Here is an 18,722-nt window from a genome sequence, read left to right as displayed (position 1 = left end):
CCATCAGCGTTTAATATGTAACTTAGAGCTTCTCCTATACAATGAATGAAGTACTTCAACTAAAGGCAGACAGGGAGAAATTCTGTGAGTTTGCCACTCTTGTAAGCAAATACATGAAAACATCTTCACAGTTTGATTCAAATTCCAATAGTCCAAAAAATGTATCTGGGTTTTTTATTTTGGTAACTATTTTGCTTCATTGGATATTAATTGTTTCAGGAAATATATCATCCCATGTTTTATCAGGAATGTTTTCTTGGATCCCAGTTTTCTTAAGCTATTCATAGGCATTTTTGGAAGAAGAAGTGAAGCATTGTCTTCATCATCTCCCATTGAGTGTTGTACCACTGCAATCTACTGTTCAACATCTATCAGAGTCCACCAGGATATCAAACATAACATTTCAATTAATCATTACACTTCTATGTTTTTAACCATCTTCCCATATGAATATGTATGTTTCTATATATCCAATAGCATTGCTAACATAACATAGTAGAGCAAATGGGAGAAAACAACAGAAACAAACAGATGACTTTCTACATACAAACAATAGTATAAGAGCATAACACAATTTCTGATTTAGCTCTCCAATCATCTTCCCATGATGCACCACTTCTCTTTCATTAACCATGATTACAAGTCAAGAACCAATCTGAAGTTCATTAATGGTTCGAAATACCATTCAAGACTGTCTTAGAATCTAACATTAGTCGAGAGGGTCATTTCACTTCATAGGAGTAGTCCTATACTCCCCTTCAATCTAATTTGACATCTTAGAATTTCATTCCATCTTTACTAACATTTGCTCTATCTTGTGAGTCTCAGGGCAATTCTATCAAAAGAGGAAATAACAAATCAAGGAAGGGTAGCAGTCTTCTATTGGTCATTGTTACATTTCTTCTCCTCTCATTACCTTCTTTCTGAGTGCATTGTTCTCTATATCTTCTGTATATCTTCATGTTTCTTAAATTTGGGAGAAGAAAAATTAAATATTTTAGTACCCTTGTAAGTCAAACATCTTGTTAACCAATTTCTATACTCAAATCACAATAGAATAATCCAGGAAATCTCTTTTAACTCTCTCAATTTGTCAATTTGAAAACATCTCAGAAGCTCTTCAGTGGAAATATTTTCTTTTGTTCAATGACTATTTGAACACTTCATCTAATTTTAGGTGTACGAACCATGAACACTGGGATGTAAGAGGACATTCTCCTATCTTATTTCTATAGCAATGGCCTTTCCACTGCTCATCTCCAGGTGTAGTTTTCTTCACATAAGATAATGAGAACTTAAAGAGTTGTATTCCATACCAGCTATCTGGTCATGAGTATTAGTACTTTTTTTAAAAATACATAAAGCTTCTCTTATTAATATGAATTAATCAAGATAATAAGTAATACTAATTTTATTATAGTTCAATACCTATGGAAAAATAACATCATAAAAATTGTCTTTGATCTATGAGATTTTAAAACATAAAAGTGAAGAACTTATCAAACTTAGTGAATAATATCAAAGGTCTTTCAAAAGAGTTATACATTCTCTTTCTTTGGTACTAGTAGAAGAAAAAGAAGAAGCAGGTATTTACTTCATTCTTTAGTCATCAACAGCCTTTTCATCTATTAAAAATTAAATTAAATATCTGGTACAGATGGATCTCAGATTAGGTTGGCAGATTCCCTCAAATTGATCTGTCTCTGTAACAATACTTACCCTGAAAAGAGAAACATTTATAAAATCTTTATGCTCTTTCCCAAGTTGCAGTGTTGGCTCCCGTCGTGTGAAACACAAGTTACCCTCAACTCAAGGCTCAAATTCACTGTCCCATCTCTATCTCACAAGCCAGCTCAGACTAGATTGCATAATTAAGCATCTCCACTTAGATAATGAGTTGAATATGAATTTCTGGAACTGGGTGTTGGATTTGGTGATTTTAACATATGAGTAAAGTCCCAAATCACTGCCATGGAACAGTAAAACAACCTGATGACACAAAGCCCTTAATATTATATGTCAAAAGAACTTAAACAAAAGATGCCAAAGTACAGCTAGTGGCCACCAAGTGCTAAGAACAAAGGTCATGTGCAGATACACTTGGCTGAGAATTCTGTAGAGTGGGTATGCTAAAGCTTACAAGCTAGCTCTTCCAGTCTGTAATGCTGTTCACAATTAATGCCACTTCATTCTTGTGGAAAAGAAATTTCACATAACTTATAAGAAAATCAATTAAGAATGGAAGACTTTTTCAAGGTCACATAGATGGTGTTAGACTATTGCTACATGGAACTCTACCAATGAAGATTGAGGAATCAGTACAAGTTTCCATTGCTTTTCACTGAAATGTTGTTTGTTGGTGTTATCAATGACAGTCAATGCTTATTTCCCAAGAGTTGGCAAGAAGGTCCTTAAATTAATTAAACTATTTTTCCATATGTACTATTTGTTGTTATTTTAGCTTATCCTCATTTCATTCATAAATATGTAAAAAATGTGATCATACTAGTTCTGTTCACATTATAAACAAAAGTTGTCACTAAAATAATATAGAAATGATTACATCAAAGCCAGAATTAAACATACTAGACACAAAATTAATGTCACTATTTGTGTTTCTGTAGCATGGATATGTGAGGGAAAATGCACTATTATGTATTTTTTCTCCCTTTCTTTTCTTTTCTTTTTTTTCTAAAATTCAGTTCTAAGATTAAGAGGGAAAAGAGGATAGAGAACAGAAACACGTCTGTGAGTAGCAACTGACAGCACATAACCAAGTGTAGAGGATATGCACCTACCATGCAGCCTCTAGACTTGGCAAATTTATACATTTGGTGTTTCAGAAGGGAGCGTGATAATGAAAAGTGAATAATGCACTATGGAAATCAATTAGCAGCTGTGTGCCCTTGACTTCTAATCCAGTGCATGACTCAGAAACACTAGGATGTTCCCATGAATGGTAAAGAGAGACCAGATGTTTAAGGGTAACTCACAGACTATAAATGAGAATTGCTGCTGAGGGGAAGAACAAAAGAACAATGAAGACTTCACGAAGTGTAAAGTAGGAGGAGAGAATCTGGGATAGATGTGGGAAAAATCTTTTCAATAAGGATGCAGGTTGTTCAGTAGCCAAGCTTGAATTCCTTTAAAGTGATGCTAGTGATCAGTTCTCCAGGATGACTTAAGTGGATCCAGCACTACCAAGATCTTAGTCCTCTCTTGTTTATGGAACTATACAGTGAGAGTTAATGAGGCATGCCCCGAAACTGACCTAACTTCATTGCAGCAGTCAAAAAGTGAGGATGTTTTTGGTTTTACTAAGTGTGGAAGTGGATTGTCATACTCTTCCCAGAAATTCAAATCCACTCTGCACATGAATTTTCATAGGACTTACATCAAATCCCCTTTTGCAATCATTGATTGGATCATGTGGCTCTGACACCCAGAAGTCGGAGAAAGACAAGTTTTCCTTCTATCTCCATCAGTTTGACAAGATCAAAAGTTGCTTCAAATTGTCTACACATTGGTTTCCCATCCCTTTCTAAATGTAATTTCAGCAAAGATTCAGCTTTTGTAATACTTAATCTGAGTATTAGCTTAGGCTTGGAAGAGATTTGAAATTGTATAGATTCACTTAATTCCTTGAAGAAGCAGTATTAAATCTTCAAAGTAAACCACTATACTAGCCAGATTGATTGATTGATTGATTGATTGATTGATTTTTGTCAGTCATGGGGCTTGAACTCTGGGCCTGGGAACTGTCCCTCAGCTTTTCAGCTCAAGGCAAGCACTCTACCACTTGACCCACAGCCCCACTTCCGGTTTTCTGGTGGTTTATTGGAGAAAAGTTTCATGGGCTTTCGTGTTCGGGCTGGCTTTGAACCACCATCCTCAGATCTCAGCCTCCTTAGAGCTAGGATTACAGGCATGAGCTACCAGCACCTGGCTTAGCTGGATTAATTTTAAGAAAATAACTCATATGGCACAAAAGTAGTTGAATTTTGTGGCTAGTAGACATAATTGAAGCTTCCAACCACAGCTATGATATAAATTTCATTTACTCATTTTCTCATACTTAGGACAGGAATATTTGTATATGTCTCACACCATGCAATGTAAATTAAAGAATTATCACATTGCAAAAAAATTAACTGGAGTGCTGGACATAATGTAACAGAACATTAAACTGAATGTACTGGCTGGACACTTAGTGTCATACCAAAGAGAATTGTAGGGAAAATATGTGTATATTATTATGTGGATGTTATACACGTATTAAAAATATGTACATATGTATACAAAGATAGATGCATAAGGATTCTTCATGCTTTTAAACAGGAAAAACTAAGAAAAATATTCAGCACAAAATGGTCATGTGCTGGTTGTTGTAGAACTCTAAGAAGGAGTATACCAGTTTCTGACTAGGGAATTCAGACTAGCTTTGTAATGAAGTGTGATGAATAACTGTACACAGTACTTTACTAACCACGAAGTACTTAGATATTTGGTTCAACATTATTCTGTATGGGTGTGTATGTTTCTTGGTAAGATTTCTTTTTTTTAATTTAATTTTGTTGTCAATGTGATGTACCAAGGGGTTACAGTTGCATATGTAAGGTAATGAGTACATTTACTGTCCAACATTTTTACCCCCTCCCTTGTTTATCTCCCACTTTCCCACTCTCCAATTCTGACCTCCAAAGTTGTAAAGTTGATTGTCAACATATTGTCTTGTGAGTATCGCTGTTGCTTTGGTTCACCCTTTGTCCTTTGTCTCTTGGTGAGATTTCTATTGTGATAGATAAGCCTGTGTAATAAAATGGACAGACCCTTAGCAAATCTGACTTACAAAAGAAGGAAACACACCCAAATAAACAAAAATAGAGATGAAAATAGGAATGTCAAAACAGAAAAAAAGCAAGATTTAGGCTAATATAATGGAATGCTTTGCAAACCTTTATGCCAACAAACTGGAGAATCTGGAAGAAATGGAGACATTCCTAGAAAATATTGATGTACACAAACTGAACTAACAATATTTAAACCAACTAAATGGACCCATAGGGAATAATGGAATTTAAATGACAAGAAGACCTCCATCCAAGAAGAGCCCAGGACCTGATGCACTTCTTAATGTGGTTGGAATCCAAGCAATCAACTGAACCCCTAACTAGGAAAAAAAGAAAAAAAAGACTAAATTAAAATTAGCTCTGCTTTCCTAACTTCGTGAACTAGCCATTAGTCTTCCCCTGTCCTTGGACTGGAACTTACATCCCTTCTCCCTGTTCTCAGGCATTTGTATTCAGAGAAGACCTATACTCCTGGTCTCTTGGCTCTCTACCTTTGTGACTGAAGATTTGAGAATGTCTCTATTATAGCTAGAGAATATTTCTGTAAGTCACAGAGTAATAGCATCTGTATGATCTGTCAGTTTATCAGAAATACAGATTCCTAGTCCTAACATTGAATTGAATTAATATTTACATTTTAACAAGATTTTCAATGAAATTTATATGTACAGCAAAGTTCATGAAGCAATTTTTTCTACTTCCTTAGTCAAAATATTCTTCCATCTGTAGAGGAATTTTCATTTCTGCATCCCTTGGAGAAGCTAACAAGTTAAAGAATATTCAACTCCAACAAACTCAGAATCATATATGTTGTATTCATTTATGTTCAGTTTATTTTGGTATACACATGATGTTCAGTTGTTGTAACTTCAACAATCTGACCTCATCAATTTTGAAAAGGAAGGAAACAGAACTAATTTTTTCCACACTTGCAATGCCTTTAGCAGGATGCTGCTCCAAGCTACAGTCCTATCTGCCCTTGGGTGTCCATGCTCTTCCTATAATCTCCTTTGTTGTCTTCATACTCTCCCAGACTATGAACCCACAGCTGTTAGCAGTATTATCTCTCCTCTCCCTTTCTCTTTTGCCATCACTACTGATCTTTCCCTCAGGGCCTACTTTCTGCTTTCTCTCCTGACAGCTAATTTTGTGCAAAAGTAATCTTAGTGTAAGGTGTTTGTGGTTGATAATAGCTCAATATTTTACCTCTCCTGTAGCTTTATTGCATTTTAATAGGAAGTTCCTGGAAATAAAATGGCTTATCTTCAACAGAGGGAATTAAACAGAAGGAGTGAAATTTGGGGCATCATAGCAGGTTAATGAGAAAGGTATTGTGGACAAAAAGGTCCTTTTCCCTCACTGCAGATTCTATCCCTATAGTCCATATTCTCCAGTATTGGCAAACAATGTTCATTCTATTTTAAGACCAAATATCAAGAAGTTGTTATGTCAGATAAAATTGACAGAGACTGGAAGGAAAAGGAAAAAGAAAATATTGGAAGAATCTTCCAGGACATCGTTTTGTCCAAATACTTTGCTGCCATTAAAAATACAACTAGATAAATGGAATTAGCTATCTTTCCTTACAGTTGAACAAGTTATATCATTATTATTCATACCCATTTTAAAAGTCAAACAGAAACATATGCAGAACAATGACTCATGACCATGTAAGTAAAGAAACCATCCTGATCAAGAAATGTATCTTAGTTTGGAGGTTTGTTTTGAATTTTATGTAAGTGAAAATATACCCCACAGTACCTATATCTGCCTTCTACCTCCCAGTGTGTTGTTTCTAAGATTGAACCACGTTGCTTGTTGTGTGCAGTGGTTGCAAAGTAATCGGTTCTGTGATTGCATTAGAATTTATTTATACACCATAATACTGATGACCTGTTGGCTACTTCTAACAGGAACAAAATGATAATGAAAATTCAATATATATTTAAAACCCATTAAAACCTGTAAAACTGTAATTGCAGTAGATTCCTGGCATTGCTCAGGGGTGATATCACTTATAATAATATGTTCTGATGGATTTGTTTTTGCTATGTAACACATGTGACAAAATTTGAGTGGTACCAATAGTAGCACTCGTTTGTTCCTCACATATATGTAGGACAACAATGTTTTTTTGTCAGACTGTTACTTTTGTTGCTTCCCAAGCCAGAGGATTTCCTGGGGCCTATTAACCTAGTGACAATAGAAGCAAGAGAAGCACCTGAGCCAGTCTTCATTTGTATGCTTCATGCTTCTTTTGAACATCACACATGGTAGACATCCATTAGCTAAGTCACATGGCAATCCCAGAGTTTGTGAAGAGAAAGAGAGACAGAGAGAGAGAGAGAGAGAGCACATTCTGTCTACCATGAGGTCACAACAAACATTCCCAGATATAATATTAGTAAAGAGCTGAAAGCAATATTTCAAGATAATGCGTACATTTCTTATCAAGCATTGTAGCCTCCTCCTTTGTTTCCCCTTCCCATCCCATCCTCCCCCCCCACACCCCCACCCAACTCTCCTCCCCCTACCACTAAAGTTGTAAAGTTCATTTTCAACATAACTAGTATATGTCTGAGTCAAGCAGAAAAGGTCAGATAAGTTGATGTTAGGGAAATGAACCCCAAGATAAGTATTCAAATGTTTTTTTTTTTCTTTCATGCAATTGTTTCTAACACATTTATAAGATGATTTATTTGTTGCTTTGTATGTCCCTCCTCCACGGTATAACCCCTGCTTCCACTGTATTTGATGTTGTTATAATTTGTGGAGGGGAAGGGAAAAAACAAATCATTTAAATAGGGATACAGGTGGTTACACAATTTTATATCTCTCTTTACAGAGAATGTTCGTATGGTTCTACAAGTTCATCACTAACAGAATTTACCATTCTGTTAGGCAAATACTAGCAAGGTTTTATTGTTTTAATTTGCTTTTTGTTGCTTGGTAATAAGGTCATACAAGTTTACTGAGTTACGTCTGTTTAAAAAACCTCTCTGTGAAAAACTGTTTCCTACTATAACCATAGTCCATACTGATCCCTTTGAGTATGTTCTTCTGTTTAACTGAATAAGCACATCTCTTATTAAAATAGGGTGTGACTGCCTAGATATTTTCCTAAATTTCCCCCAAGATTATGAACTCAATGTGGGTAGATGCCAGTGCTGCATTTTTCAACATTTTAAACTCTGTGCTCATCAAAATGGGCACCACCGTTACACATTCCAATCTGTATTCAGTTATTATGGAATAATTGATCAATGTATTGATGTATATTTAGATTTGCATCAGTACTGACTAAGCCATGACTTAATGTCTTTCTCAAGGGAAAAGTCCAGTATTATTCAGTATATGTGCACACCTATGCAACATGTGATTTATAAAAACAATCCTCAGAGATAGATATCAGAGTGTATTATTTAAGCCTTTTTGTTTTTGTTTTTTTGTTTTTTTTGGTGTCGGTTGTGGGGTCTGAACTCTGGGCCTGGACACTCTCCTTTAGTTCTTCAGCTCAAGGCTAGCTCTCTATCACTTGAGCCACAGCGCCACTTCCAGCTTTTTCTGCTTATGTGGTGCTGAGGAATTGAACTCAGGGCCTCATCAAGGCAAGCACTCCACCACTGAGCAATCTTGCCAGCCGGCCTTTGTATTTTTGTTACCTTTAAAAACTTTTTTTGTTTGTCCTTAATTAGCATCTGAAGATGTATACTAGGTCAGAATAAGAACTTCACTGAAATATCAATTATGTATTTTTTCAATTATGTGTTTTTGAGATCAATATGAGATGCATTTGATTTTTGTAAGTTTTTTTTTTTAACTCATCTAGCAACCAAAGCTCTGATGTTTATTCCATCTATATATTTTATGGTATTAAATGACCCTGATTTTATAAGTAAGATATTTAAAAATAAGTAAATACATTTGTTTTGGAAAGTGATTCATTAAATTCTTTTTAATAAAATATAATTTTAAAAAACTAATAAAAATCATATAGTTGATGATTACCAAAAGTGTATTCATTCAAATCCTCTATGATTTGTTTTCTGGGACAATACCTTCGCATATGGGTAAGTACAAAGAGTGCAAGTGATTTAATTTTACTGTAGCTTAATTAATTAGAAACAATTACAGAAAAAAAATGTAGTGGGGGGGGGCAGTGAGACCACTCAGTCTGCGGTGAAAATGTAAAAGATTTTATTGAGCTAAAAGTGCTGATGCGCCAGGACCGCACCTGGAGTTGGGATCCCAGGAACCGGCCTGAGGGCCAGCCCACATTGGCTTTTAAGCATTTGGGGCTAGGATGGGGAAAGGGGGAGGCTGGATGTTGGTTTTAGCCAATGATTGTTACCAGAAATGCGCAACTTAAGTTTAAATTTCAATTTCCCGCCAAGGTTTTGCTAGTAGGAAGCAGGGGAATAGAACAAAGGGTGGTGATGGTTCCTCTGGTTTATGGCTCCTATTGCTCAGAAAACAGCAGAAGGATTGTTACAGAGTGGCAGGTTAGGGAGTTACAGAGTTACAATTACAGTTACTAGCTAAAGTAATGAGTTACCAAGGAAGTCTTATCCACAGCACACTTACATTTATATCTTAAAATCATTCATTATTCATTTTACACAATCCAAGTCAAATATCATATTCCATTTTTACATCCTCCACCATATCAAAATACAATAATGTTCCTTGGTTTGAGACTTGTTTAAGTAATCTCGTATGTACTGATGCTATAGATATTTATAGAACACCTATCATTGACTAGCATGTAACTAAATTTGACTAGCATTTGACTAAAAAGGTTAAGTAGCTGACCAATAAGAACATATATAGTTATTGATAGATTAAAAGTGTTAGCATAGGCCTTTAGTATTTTCTTCTCAAAACATTCTCCTGGGGTAGGAGAATAAGGAAGATGTACTGTATGATAAGCAAGAGTCTCAAATATTCATATTTTGAGATACATTTTAAGGTGGTAGATGCCTCCAAGAACATGGTCCCACTGTGATTTTCTTTGTAAAGGAAACATCATGCAGCTGCTACCATTTCTGCTTGATAAACCTTTGTGTACATTTGGCCTCTTGCTTGGGAAGATAAATGAGCTCACTTCAGGGTTAGGTCTATAGGCAGATGATTGAAATTCAAGGAAGTGTTTATATGCATTCAGCAGAGAATTTCTAAGGGAACATTTCTGCATGGGTGGCCTCAAAGGGAGTTGATGAATGGAAAGTGAAAGAATGATTGTTTATGGAGAGGATATGAAAGGGATTAGTTTCTACGGAGGCCAGGCAGGTGACCTAGATTTCCTACACTGGAATGTATACACTGATGGACGCATTTTAAAAGAGAGGAGAAAAGGAGGGGGAAAAAAGCCTCAGATGGAGGACCTGACTTTAGTTTCCAGCCAATTCACATCAAGTCTCTTTGAAGCACTTTTCAGATCTCCACAGAAGCTCGTGTTTAATACTTGTTTCAGGGGCTGAGCTTATCTAAGGCTTAGATAATCACGCAGAGCTCTTGCTTGATTACTCAGCATGTCCCTGGCCTCAGTAGGTTCTGCTCTGGGTCTTTGAGTTTCAATAAACAAACACAGAATTTGAAAAGCTCACTTATCATCATCAGGTCACTGAGCCCTTTTCATAGTTACTCTTATTTCTCTGTGAAATTGAAAATAATGTGTCTTAAAAATGCAAGTAATTCGCATGATTTCTCTTTTATGACAGAAACGCCACTGAAAGTACAGAGAGCAGCTGGATAGAAAATAGAAAAAAATTATATGATTGGCTATATGCCGAATGGGCTTCTCTCTCTCTCTCTCTCTCTCTCTCTGTGTGTGTGTGTGTGTGTATGTACACATGCACATGTAGGTTTTCCTATTGCCAGCAAGCAAAAGTATGGGATATGAAAGTATTCATCACTGTGCTCCAACAAAGATACTCTTACTTTTGGTCGTTCCTACTTTGTAAATCCAGAAATTTTAGAAATGATTCATTTATTGGTTTGTGGCTTATGAACGTTGACTGACTTGTGTCCAAATCAGATGATGTTCAAATCACTTTAGGTCAGGCAGTGACAGCTGTTTTTGTTGCTTTTGCTTTATTCTTGCTTTTGGTGTGCGATATAGATATTAGAAGGAAAAATGCAGACTGGGAATGTATCTCCAGGATGAAAAGGTTCAAGAGTATACACTCATTGTACATGTCATTTTTTTTATTATCTTTGAGTAGTTGTACAAAGGGATTCATTGTACATATTAAAACAGGTAGAAATGTGTAAAGGAGGCTTGCTATGTACAGAAGGTATGTGTATGTAAATGAAAACTTCCAGAGCTCTATCCAATGTGTCAGGCCCAGACAACTCTCTATTCATCATCTTCTCTCAAAAAACGCAATGATATGACAAAATATTTTCCCACATTGAACCTGTGGTTACCTTTCTGCTTTTCCTCTCTCAGGCAATGTCACAACTCTCCTATTACAAATGTCAGAAATTTGAAGAATTCTCCAATACTTTTCTCTTTCCCAGGTCCCACATCTAATCAGTCATTAATGCTGATTCTAATTATCTTGGAGATCTTTCAAATGGAGTCCATCCTCAAACATCACCAAGGTCTCTATCTTGTCTCACTAGACTATCAAATATCTCTTTGATCTTTTCCCTATGTTTCTTAAAGCCCTTCACTTATTCACCATGCTTCAAATGGCATTTCTACACATGACTTCCTTATGATAGCATTATAACATCCAGATTTATTAATAGCAATGCCACATTTAATATTTACTAAATGATGCACATGGACACTCTGCTTTATAGCTTCTAGACATTGTCTAGTTAAATCCTCTGAACAGTGTCATGAATGAAATACAAACATTATCACATTTGACAAATCAACATTTAGTGATATGAAGAGATTTTTTTTTAAATCAGAAAAACAGCAGTGGTGGAAACAGAGTTTAAATTCACACAGTGTAAGATCAGATGTTTCTCTCACAAGCAAAACCATATTCTCTTTAATAAATTACAGTTAATCTTTTAAACTTGATCAACATTCTCTTCTCTAAAGTCTACTGATTAGACACACTAAAATTACGTTGTTTGCTATTTCTTATTTAATATCTGGAATTCTAACTTTCATTTTTCTTTCTCTCATCCTGTTTTTACACTGAATAACTTCTACTCAGGGTTGAAATTAAGATTAAGAAATAAAATAAAAATAAATAAGTGATCAGCACCATGGGATTGTCACTGTATGACAACTAGTTACATAAAAACTAGAAATAAGAAAAGTATAGGCAACAAGTTAAGACAACAATGATCCTCACAATTTTTATGTGGGAATACAAAATGTTTTAGAAACTGTGGAATCATTTAGCAGATCCTTATAAAATGTGTACATGGAATAATCACTTTAACCACAAATTTCACTCCAAAGAACATTCCTATAATACTAAACTGATAGTTACTGTCTGAAAACATTAATTCCAACACTAATCATAATAGCTAACCTTGTGAGCAACCTATGTGTACATAAATGAGTATAGTATGATTTTATACATATTATCAAATATTACTCAGCCATCAAAAAGAATGAAATACTGATATATGGCTATTATTACACTTACATCATCATATTCTTTATATGTTTAGTGAAAGAAGCTAGATGTAAATTGTTGTGTATTCTCTGATTCTACTTATGCAATATATTTTATTTAGTTTACTTTTATTAAAAGCATTAGTCCTTTTTATCTACCATTACTTTTTTTGCCTGTCTGTGATTTTGGTGTTGTATGGAAAAGATACAACTGGAACAAATAACATAAAGCTTCTTGCTGCTTTATCTTATTTATATGTTTTGATACTATATTCAGATTTTCATTTTACTTTGAGTTTGACTATGCAAAATCTACTGCATTCACTTTGTATGTTCAGTTTTCCATATTTAAATAAGAACTCTATCTTGTGTTTTTCAGAAGATGCTTATAAGACACAGGTCAGGATTGACAATGAACCAGCCTATTTGGACATCTTGGACACTGCTGGACAGGTCAGTGATTTTCTTAACTCTTTCTAGTCACTGAGACTACTATGCTGCAACCTCATACACTCTACCATAATTGAGGTATATTTAACTCTTAAAACAGGAACAAACTTGCAAGAATAGTCAAAAAGCAAATATAAAAATGTGTTTTTTTACTAATTGCATACTAGAAGTATGTTCTCTCTCAGTGTATGAATGAAAAAGTGTACAGATGATAATATTGCCAATGAAGTTGTTCTAAAATTATAAAATTTTGCTCAGATATCCTAGACTCTAATGGAATCATGAGTTTTATTGGATCACTGAAGATTAACATTAAAAGGAAAATCTTTTCAACAAATAAGTTCACAGTACCACAGCTAGGAACAAGAATGATGTATGTGATATAAAAATGAATATAGATTATTAAACAATAACTATAAGTGAAATATGAGGAAGAGTTATATATGAAAAATAGTTTAAAATTGTCTAAGAGCTTGTTATATTTTGAAAGAAAGTTAACGTTTCATTTAGCTTAATGTTTCCAAAGAATCAAGTTAAAAATAAATCATATATTAAGAGAAAGAGCAAAAGAAAGAATAAAATAAAAACTAAGTGAAGAGTATTCACACCTAAGGCAAATATATTTGCTTATTATAACATCAGGCAAAGACCCTATTTTTAAAAACGTATTATATTTTCCAAGTCTTTACACTTTCTAACAAATGTGGAGATGTCATTCTTTCTGATGGAGGCATAGAATTCATAAACACACACACACACACACACACACACATTTTCTTGATCCATTTATTTACTGAGGCATTTGGATTGGTTCCATATCTTAGCTATGGTGAATAATGCTGCGATAAACATAGTCTACTGGTAAACATAGTGCTGGTAGCTTTAGTATGGCCTTGTTTGTGATCGGTTGGGTAAATGCCTAAAAGTGGGATTGCTGGGTCATAGGGAAGCTCTATGTATTGCTTCCCAAAGTGTTTGAACAAGTTTACATTCCCACCAACAATGCAGTAGATTCCCTTTTGGTCACATCCTCTCTAGCATCTGTTGTTATTAGATTTCCTGATGGCCATTCTAACTGGGGTGAGATGGAATATTAAGTAAAGAAGCCAGACTCAAAGAAACATAGGTCCCATGGTTTTCCTTATCTACAATAGCTAGTATACGTCTAGGCAAGCAGAAGAGGTCAAAAGCTATGTACATATGACCATATAACGCGATGCTAATGAAATGAACCCCATGATAGGTACACAAGAGGTTTTATCTTTGTTGCTGTTCTTTTTAATATACTTATAATGTACTATGTGATTTTTTTTTTTGTTTCTTTGTTTGTTCTTCCCCCATGTTACAACCCCTGTTGTCACTGTATTTGATTCCAGTGTCTTGCATCTTGTATATACATTTTTTAACTTGGGGAAAGGAAGGGATATAACACAATTCTGAAATAAGGATACAAGATGACCCATTGTAACAATGAGATGTACAAGACACTATGATGAAAACAAACTATACAACTTCAGTGTGGAAGGAGGAGTTGGGGAAGTGGAGAGGGAAGAGATGGTAGGGGAAAAATAAAGGAGGGTGTAACAATGCTCAATAGGAAATGTACTCATTACCTTGCTCATGTAACTATAACCCCTCTGTACAGTATCTTTACAATAAAATATATATTAAGAAAAAATGTATTATTAAGGTATAAATCTGCCATTTGGAAAATAAAAGTCATGAAAAGTATTTTAAAATTCCTTTTTGTAATATTAAGAACAAAGATGGGTAAATACAAAAATCTATAAAATAATCTAAATCCAAAACTGTATAGAATGAGAGGTTTAAATACATCTTTGTCAATACTTTGTCAATAGATTTAAAACCATAATTTGTAAACTTAAGTAGAAGAATGATGTATGTCATATAACTCATATATCTTTTCATATACACATGCTTACATTTTTGTTGAAATTTTTCATAATTTCTAACAATATAGCAAGATGGAAAAAGGATTTATAATTTAACTTCCTGATTCATTTTGTAATTTTTTAAGATGTTTAAGCAAGTAGTTATCTCTTTAGGAGAAGAAGGTATAACCTGAAATAGGGAAGAGCTGCAATGTAAACTTCAGCTATAACTATAATGATTCATATTACATCAAAGTTATGATTATATGTAAGTTATTATTAATACTTGAAAATCTAAGTCATGATAATGTATCTTTTACTATATGATTTTCCTTTGTAATTAAAGATTTGGTAAGGGGCTGGGAAGGTGGCTCAGTGGTAGAGTGCTTGCCTTATATGCATGAGGCCCTGGGTTCGATTCCTCAGCACCACAAAAGCAGAAAAAGCAAGAAGTGTCCAGGCCCAGAGTTTACGCCCCATAGCCGGAAAAAAAAAGAGAAGATTTTGTAATATTAGTATGGAGTTTTAGCTCAATGATAGAGTATAGAGTACTTGTCTGGCACAATCCCAAACAATAAAAACCTGTGTTTTAATCCCAAACAATAAAAAAATGTATATTTTTGTCTATTACAGGTGACTGCTTAAAATAATTGTAGTAATTTGAATACTAATATTGAAAATGTCACTGGAAATAGAAATTTCTATGTTTATGAATTGCATAAAAACTATTTGAAATTCATTTATTTAAAAACTCAGTTGTCAGCTGGGCGCCAGTGGCTCATGACTGTATTCCTTGATACTCAGGAGGCTTAGATCTGAGGATCGTGGTTCAAAGCCAGCTTGTCAGGAAAAGTTTGTGAAACTCTTATCTCCAATAAACCACCAGAAAACCAGAAATGGTGCTGAGGCTCAAATGGTAGAGCAATCACCTTGAGCTGAAGAGCTCAGGGACTACGTTGAATTTCTTTTTCATACAGTAATATTATCACAATAACTAATTGATAAAACCTATCTTGACTTCAGTATGGCATGGGCAATAATATTTATCTAAGAAGTGAAGAATGAAAAAGAAATCTTGGAATTTATGTCATGTTAAGTACTGAGAATATTACAAACATACAATGAAAAAGATAAAGCTATTAATTTGTATATCATTAAATATTTTTCAAAGCAAGCCAAACATAAGCAGGTGTACATAAGGCTAAGCAGATGGTGATTGCTGGCTTCCAAATTATTATTAAATCTTCACGTGCAAGATGTGGTCTTTGAAGTTGATTTAATGGAGCTGATGACCCTATATGGACCAGGAGAAACACCACTTAATTTCTTCTTAATAATGACAACTTGTTTGCATTTGATACTATTAACATGTAAATACTTTTAAACATTTACCAAACCTTCAGTCAGCCTCAGGATTAGATAGAAAAGCTGTTGTTAATGTCAACTGAGACTTTTTGAACGTCATGCCATACAAATAAGAGAAGTGACTTGCTTAGAGGGAGTATTTATTGGAGGCCAAGTCCTAACCTGATTCGTGTTCTGCTTGTGTTTGTATGACCCATTGCATGTCTCATGACTGATACATATGATGAATGACAGAATAACAAAATGAAAGCATAATGTATTTATTTAACCAGTTTTTTTGAGACATAGAGACTTCCCATGTTTCCTTCCCAGGAAACAACATTTGCTTAAGTTTGAAGATGAATGCCTGGCCATGTCAAGTATGACTAGACAAAAGGGAGCATGACCTATTGGAATAAACTGAGGAGAATTTTGCTAGTTTGTTTACTCTTTTTGGCCTCTCAGAACTACATTCATTTTCTTTGGAATAGGACAGGTTATTGTCACATGAACATTTTCAAACAAGAGCAGGCTAGACAAGGTCACAGACATCTTTTTTTCCCCTTATTTCAAAGCAGACAGCCTTTGGAAAGTTAATTATATTTTACCAGATGGGTTGAAGCAAGAATTTGAGGGATTCCTTTCCATAGTTTCCTTCTGGCCCTAGACTATCTCCTTGGAAAGTTTATATTACTCAGTATATAAATGTAATATTAAGTGATCATCAAGGTTAAGTGATTTATGTAAGGCCATACAGCATGCGGTAAAGCTGGCTGTGAATAGATAGCATCCACATTTGCATTCCAGCTCTTATGTATTTCACTCATTTTTAAAAATCTCATATTATGTACCCAGGACTGCCATAGATAAAAGATTTCTGAATAAAACAAAATATCATTTCTGCAGTAGGAGGAAACTAATTAAAAATCATAGCAAATTGTGGTAAAGACTGTGTTAGAAGTATCCAAATGCCCCTAATCATTTATATGGTATTTCTCAACAAAGAAAAGTGTTTTTTTAAATAAAAGTCTCACAATATAGCTGTAGTAAATTTAATTTAATTATAGATATGTCAAATCATAGCAATTCTTCTAGACATAATCAAAGTAGTTCTCCAAATACAGCAAGAATCTTTACTTGACATGCCATTATATTGAGCCATTAACTCTTCTATTTCTGAGTATTGCCTCCAACCTGGCTGGAGCCAGGATGAAGTCATTATGGAACAATGAGAATTGTAGTTGTTATGTAGTTTATTTGCTACCAACTCCACATTCAAATCAAGTTCTGTAGCCAATCTGAACCTAACTTCCTCATCTGCGAAATCACAAAATTAGATTTGATCTCCCTTGTGTCTTCCTGATTTTTTTTTAAAAAATGTGATTTTTAAAAAATTTCTCCTAGCCTCATCTGTACATAATGTTCCTATAGAAGAAGTTTTAATTGCTTTTTAGCCCTCAGACTTTAAAAACATATATATTTTAATGTTTGTAAATTTTTCTTAGAGACTTTAAGACATAATCTGCGCTTGAAAAAATCATTTCATTCCATATGTTTGTCCCATGTTTTATGGTCATAGAACACAAAAGTTGGACTAGTGTTTTCCTGGACTAAAAATAAAGTTTAAAGCTAGTTCAGACAGCTGTTCACTAAATGTATCTTGTGTTCACACACAGGCAGAAATTTTCAGTCATCTTTTATTGCATTTTCATATTTTTGGTTATTTGGTAGCTGCTGATTAAGAGTCAATCCAAGAAATATCTTAATAGACTTCAAAGGGGTGAGAAGTCAGGTGTCAGTGGCTTAAGCCTGTCATCCTAGCTACTCAGGAGGCAGAGATATGAGATGTGAAACTTGCCTAGCCCAGTCAAGAAAACCCTGGAGACTTTTAGCTCCTATAAAAGCTATTAAAAGAAAAGCTGAAAGTAGAGTTGTGGCTCAAGTAGAGTGTTAGCCTTGAATATAGAAAAGTTCTGAGACAGCTCTCTTAGGCCCTGAGTTCAAGCCCAAGAACCCCCGCATGCACATGCACACAGGCTCACATACACACACACACACACACACACACACACACACACACACACACACACACACACACACAAACACACATAGAGTATATGTATTCAAATGTTTTTTTCTTTCATACGATTGTTTCTAACTCATTTATAAGATCATTTCTTTGTTGCTTTGTATGTCCCTCCCCCACAGTATAATCCCTGCTTTCACTGTATTTGATGTTGGTATAATTTGTGGAGGGGAAGGGAAAAAATAAATCTTTTAAATAGGGATACAGGTGGTCCCATTGCAACAATGAGATGTACAAGCCGTTATGTTGAAAACGAACTTTACAACTTTGGTGGAGGGGAGGGAAGGGGGGGAGGATGGGAAGGAGAAACAAGGAGGAGGCTACAATGCTTGATAAGAAATATACTCATTATCTTGCCCGTGTAATTGTAATCCCTCTGTACAGTATTTTCACAATAAAAAAGAGAATGTTTTCACTCTTCTATATCCACAATTTTTCCAATTGATTGCTTTACATCTGAATACAAGAAAAGTTTTTTTCTTTCTACATTCCACTCCAATGTGCTTCCTGTG

At 34.7% G+C, this 18,722-nt stretch overlaps 1 protein-coding gene across 1 annotated transcript in view; it reads left to right on the top strand.

The window, feature by feature from the left end:
* The window catches only part of Rit2 (Ras like without CAAX 2), a 294,814-nt gene that overhangs the window by 94,696 nt on the left and 181,396 nt on the right, over positions 1-18,722 (top strand). Inside the window, exon 3 of the mRNA XM_042675251.1 lies at positions 12,818-12,891. Within this exon, the coding sequence (XP_042531185.1) occupies positions 12,818-12,891 (74 nt within the window). The remainder of the gene's footprint in view (positions 1-12,817; positions 12,892-18,722) is intronic.

The sequence above is a fragment of the Dipodomys spectabilis genome, unplaced genomic scaffold (assembly GCF_019054845.1).
Source record: "Dipodomys spectabilis isolate Male_0828 unplaced genomic scaffold, ASM1905484v1 ptg000024l, whole genome shotgun sequence".
NCBI lineage: Eukaryota > Metazoa > Chordata > Mammalia > Rodentia > Heteromyidae > Dipodomys > Dipodomys spectabilis.
Note: the sequence above shows the minus strand (reverse complement) of the source record. Positions and strands in the feature narration are given on the sequence as shown.